This window comes from Nannospalax galili, unplaced genomic scaffold, assembly GCF_000622305.1.
Source record: "Nannospalax galili isolate Female #2095 unplaced genomic scaffold, S.galili_v1.0 scaffold252, whole genome shotgun sequence".
Classification (NCBI taxonomy): Eukaryota; Metazoa; Chordata; class Mammalia; order Rodentia; family Spalacidae; genus Nannospalax; species Nannospalax galili.
The window spans coordinates 6,182,021-6,188,020 of record NW_008333886.1 but is presented as its reverse complement, the minus strand read 5'-3'; the positions used below and the strand labels follow the sequence as shown (position 1 = coordinate 6,188,020).

Genomic DNA, 6,000 nt, shown 5'->3' with positions numbered 1-6,000 from the left:
ACATATTGGGCACAGGGTAGACCTAAGACAGGTCTGTTGGGTAAATAAAGGAGCAAGCCTCTAGTCAAATTTCAAATATTTATTTTCATGGATGTAGCTGATTAGAAAGCATTAACTATTACATTAAATCCCACAAAATAATGTTTGCTAATATCCAGAAATGATGCAGAAATCACTGTGTACATTAGCCCTCTCATTCATCTGTTGTCTTACATTTAATATTCATTATTGACCTTTAAAAGAAATAGCTTAACATATCAGCTCCCCATAGCCCTTAAGAGTCAATAGTAAATGTTATGTAAGGAAAATAGAATGTGATTGTGTGTCTATGTATTTGTTTTCCTTTTACAAAACTGAGTTCAATTTGGCTCCACTGACTCCCATTTAATACTTTGGGAATCCTATTTCCCTATCTATTCGGATGACATAGAAGTAAGGGCACAGTATTCTAAATACTCCATTTATTAACCAGTTTTATCTCTTTGTAAATTCATGTCACCTTTGAATGTTTTTGCTATTCAGACCAACACTGGTTTACATGTACTTTAACTACACAGAGCTTCACAAACTGATTAAACTCTCTAGGCATAAAAGTCCCCAAAGTATAATGCCTAGAGCAAAGATTATGAGTGGTTTGGGTATTTTACATGAATATTAAACACAAGGCGTGTACCAACGTGCCCATTGGATAAGAGATGACTTTTATTAGTGAATTGTTCCAAACCTGGATGTTCTCACTGGAGGAATCAAAGCAATTTGGAAAGCAATTGGTAATTGCCTTACTCTCTCTGTTAAATTGACTTTTCGTTGAGATTACACTTGATATTGAACTATATTTTATCTTCTTTATTTGATTCTTTATTTGATCTTTATTTGATTCTTTATTTGATTTCACTTTTGTGCTTCACGGTGTCTGCTAGATTTAAAAAAAAATAACAGTTGCTGCTTCAAAACAAGATTATTCCTTAGCTAAATTATGTATACAAATAAAATCAGTGGCACAATGCTGCACTTAGAGTCGGAGCTTGGGAAAAGGTAGCTGGAGATGAACAGCATGTTAGTAAAAATCAAATTTTCTTTCTTGCCAATAGATGACTCTGCTGCAGAGAGCTTCAATGGCAATGAGACGCTGGGACATAGCTCAGTTACTTCAGGGGGAACGCACGGCAGGGAGATGGGTGACCCCAGCATTGACGGCAAAGCTGGGCTGGAGCAGGATGAGCAGCCACTGAACCTGAGTGACAGCCCCCTCTCTGCACAGCTGACTACTGAATACAGGATAGATGACCATGGTGGTGACGGGAAAAACAAATACAAGAATCTTCTAACGTCTGACCTCAAGATGGAACGGGAGACACGAGAAAATGGAAGTAAGGTAAGCGTGTATGACAAATGTTGGGCAATTTTCAGGTGAAGCATGAAATAAAACACACACACACACATACACACATACACACACATACACACACATGATGAAGATTTTATCAAGAAAATGTGTAAAAATAATCCCCATACTATATCACTAAGAAACTTAGAACTGCATGTTACCTGTTCACAAAATCTAATCTCAGGAATAACAGCAAGCCAAGTGAAAAGAGTTTCAAATTGTGGGTCTTATTTGATACACAGAATTGTTTGATTTAGTGTATTTCATTGCAATAATCCACTTATGAATCTGTCTCTGGGAATTTGCCAAGTACAAGTGTTAAAAGTTTTATCGCAGTACACAGTTTTGAACTATAAAAAAGTCACTATCTTGTTTCTCAAGACTGGATAGATGTATGTAGCAATAAAGCTTCAATTAAATTCTCCAGTTTGCTTTGGAGACCTGGAGGTTTCATCCGTAATTTACTTTACGGTCACTAGAGACCTGTGAGGTGTCAGTGTCTAGGATGAAATTTGCAGATTAAATATGTACAGAGAGGAGTAACATCAGTAACAGATTTCGGACATATTATCTAATTTCTCGATTATTGACATTAAACTAAATTACAGCCTTTCCATTCTCAATTACTTTATTTTAAAAAATAACCTTAAACTTTTGGAAGCTTGAAAATGTTCACACAGTAAACTTCCTATGTTTTGAAGGTTTTGAAGGTATATTTTGGAACACAACTGAGGCTTTTGTGATATGATCCTTTTGATGTCGGTCCTTCATCCCAAAGTCTAAGATCTAGTTGTAGAACTGGCTTTTGACATAGATTCTATAAGCAAAATGTCTCAATCTGAATTGATTTCTCAATTTATGAAGGCATGATGCCTCTAAAATTGGTGCTGTTTAAATCCCCTTGCCAGAAGGCATGTTGCTTTATCCTTATAGGCAAGTTACTCAGTATTATCAGACACTTAAACGCTTCTGCCTGAGGTATCCCACTGCAGCTTTTGCTCTGGTGAGTGCACATATAGATTTTTGCTGATTTAAAACTATATCACACAAGTATAAATGATTTCGTATTTGTGAATATGATTTGAAGCACTGCATACGTTTAACTGAATAGAATGGCATGTTTTCTTGTGTGCTACATTGCCTTGTCTTCATAGAGTTAATCATGAAACATAATAATATAAACACAAACAGACCTATGACCTTCCCCATGAAGCTCCCTGAATTTTCCTGATTTATACTTAAGCCTCTTGGAATCTTTACTTTTCTTTTAAAAAATATTTTATTTATTATTATTTTTCCATTTTATGTGTATGAGTGTATTACCTCTATGTGTGTAAGCATACTCATGTCATGTAATGCCCACAGAGGTCAGAAGAGGGTGCCGGGTGCCCTGGAACACTATAGATGGTTTTTAGCTGCTGTGTGAGTGCTAGGAACTGAACCAGGTCCTCTGACAGAGCAGTCAGTGCTCTTAACTGCTGAGCCATCTCTCCAGACCCTTCTTTACTTTTCTAACAAGGATATCATGAGGATCAGTAGAGTTACAGGCCCTCTTTCTATCTTTCCCAATACTGTCCCAAATAAATTTATTGGACACATTTTTCATATCATTTGTCTACACTTTGGAAGACATGATTTCATCTTCTTTAGGATTTGTGGGACCTTCATGTTCTAAGCATAATAGGACTTCCATATCTGATTCCTGAAAAAGCAACCCACCACTGTAGTCTTGACAACATGAACTTCAATCAAGTTCTGCCTCTTTGGTCATTCAGTGGATTTCATTGTTGAGCAAAATCCATGCCAAGAATGTAGACAATTATATCCTCAGTAATTAGCTTGAATTCTCTAAAAACTTCATCAATTTTCAGATTAGCAAAACTCAGTTCAAAGCACAACCCTTCAGCGAATCAGATTTGATTTTCATTCCTTGAGTCCTTGAAACATCTGTTTGTTCCAATAGTTCTTACATTGAACAGAGCTGGGGCATTCACGTCATACCTAACTTTGTTTGGAAACAACTCTCTTCTGGCTCCACTTGCCGCTTGGTTAAGACACATGTTCTTGCCAAATGCCATGGTGCTGTGTAGAGAGCCCAAAAGCAACACTTTTGGTATGCGTTTGTTAAATTCCATATCTAGGATTATCTTTGGTTTAGATTCTCCCCACCCCCTTGTTCAGCATTGTTAGAACACATGCTAATTTAAAGGTATTTATTAATAATTTTATGTTAGGTGTTGCTTATTTCTAAGCATAGATTTTAGGTGTTCTTCACATACACACATACACACACATTGCATGTGCACATACCTGTGTGCACATGCACACACACAATGCAGGACCTCATAAAAGGTGGTGGGTTTGTAAAACTGCTTACCTACATCTCTCTTTCTAATGTAATATGTGTATGGAAATACTGTGTGGAGACACATGCCTGTAATCTTTCAGGGCATTGAAGCAGGAGGATCATGAGCTTGAGGTCAATCTGGGCTATATAGCAAGAACCCAGTCTCAAAAAGCCACAGTGAAATAAGGAGGAGAGAGAGAGCTAATGCACCCCTCAGCTCTCCATTTACATCAGAGTGTGATGCACACAGAAGGCCTCAACTGACCACGTTTTGGAAAATAAGAGTCTGTATAGTGTAGCATGGGACTCCTATATGGAATCTCACCTACCCATGGCTCAGGGACCATGCGGAAGAGGAGGCGGAAAGATTGAGATAAGAGCCAGGGCTGGTTCATGAACATAAGGAGGCTTCCAGGCCACTGGAGTCTTGCTCATGTGCACCTGTGGCAGTGGTGGCATCAAACACAGGACTTATGTCAGCTCAAATAAACAAGGGCCCAAAGGGGAGGTGAGAAATACGTGGTGGGTCAGCACTAGATTGAGAACTATTTGAGACTGATTGCTGCTGGGTGAGGGAGAGTGTAACATACATATGACCACTGGATGGGCTGACTAGACTCCAGTGGACGCATTTGCACTGAAGGACATTTGGGTACAAACACCTGAGTGAATAGGACTCAGCATGTATGGCAGAGTGCATAGAGTTCAGTGGGGATAGGGGGAGGCATGGATGGGGGTAGGGGTCTGGATGTGAATGGGAAATATTGTATGAAATTTTAAAAGCTCCATTTTAAAAATCCATAAAATAGATAAATAAATAAAAATAAAGTAGAACATCATGTGGGACAGCTCAAAGTTACACAATTAAAATAGCTGGCACAAGTTTGTCAGTGAACTAGGTGGAAAAACAGTGCATAGAAATACCAGTCTTTGTAAGACACTTAACACGTGGTCCTGAGACAGGCTATGAATGAGGGTAATGTGATTATAAATACGGAGAAGTGTTTATTCCTACTGGAGTTAGAACAATGTGTTGGTATTGGAATGATCCTCAAGACAGTCTTCTTAGGAAAAGAAGGAAATGCGAGATCATCATTTTTCTTCAGGAGTCTCCTGCTAGACACTAAAAAGGGTTTGTAATACAGACTGAGGAGAGAGCTACCTCAGGCTAGGGAGCCATTGTCCATTCTGAGCTGGGCAGAGCTTCACAACAGGGCACGTGAACCTGTCATTATTATGTATGGTAATTATTTGAGAGCAATTTATTTCTCTAATATTTAATGAAGTTTCTGCCTACAATGTATTATTTTAGAAAGAAAAAAATATAAGTAAGCAAACATGGCTTCCTTCAATAGCTGAGGATCCAGCAGAACAGAAAAATAAATGTGTGGTTCTCATCTCAATGTTTAAGGGGTACAATGGGCAAACGGGCAGGATGGGACCGGAAAACAGGGTCAGCACCAAGGGACAGTAATGATGCCTGTTTTGAAAAATGTGCTTCTTTCTGTTTTATGTGTATGAGTGTTTGATTGCATGCATGTATGTACACCGTGTGTGCCTCTTCCCTGCAGAGGCCAGAAGAGGAAATCAGATGCCCTGTAGATGAGTTACAATCAGTTGTGTGCCTCCTTGTGGGTGGGAAGCTAAGCCGTTCCTCTGGAAGGGCAGCAGCAAGTGGTCTTAACTGCTCAGCCTTTGACAGTAATGAGTCTTAATGGAGATTCTGTAGGAGAAGTGCTTCCAGACGTGATTGAGGAAGGGAAGAGGAGGTGTTCTTATGGGGAGGGTTAATCATATGGAGGGTTAAGCCTGTCTGTTTGTTTTGAGACAGGATCCCATTCTGCAGCTCTGACTAGGCTGCAACTCATATGTTGACCAGGCAGGCCTCAAACTCACAGAGATCTGCCTGCCTCTGCCTCCCAAGTGCTGGAATTAAAGGCATGTTCTGCCCTGCCTGGCAGCGTTAAGCCTATTTTGAGGCATTCATCCAAGAGCATGAATGCCTGACTTGGAGATTCCCAGGGATCTTAGAATGACCACAGTGGAGTGCAGGAGGCCAAGTACCCCCTGTTCAAGGCATTCTCATACTTTGGAGTGATCATTATTAAGCATGTTAAGAGTTAAGCATGATAAAGCTGTCATCCACTTCGCAGTTTATGAAAACTATTCTGGTATCATTATTGCTGATGAATAAGATACAAACTAGGAGGAAGGAAAGAGAAATTTGGGTAGAGAGCTACTATGCAAGTTTTAAGAGCGAAAATGG

At 39.4% G+C, this 6,000-nt stretch overlaps 1 protein-coding gene across 3 annotated transcripts in view; it reads left to right on the top strand.

Moving 5' to 3' along the window:
* Nucleotides 1-1,081: 1,081 nt before the first annotated feature.
* The window catches only part of LOC103730571 (nucleolar protein 4), a 145,153-nt gene continuing 140,234 nt past the window's right edge, over nt 1,082-6,000 (top strand). Inside the window, exon 1 of one of the 3 annotated variants that reach the window (XM_017797092.1) lies at nt 1,082-1,375. In XM_017797092.1, the coding sequence (XP_017652581.1) occupies nt 1,175-1,375 (201 nt within the window). In that variant the 5' untranslated portion in view covers nt 1,082-1,174. The remainder of the gene's footprint in view (nt 1,376-6,000) is intronic. The other 2 variants (XM_008828850.2, XM_008828851.1) reach the window with 2 other exon arrangements.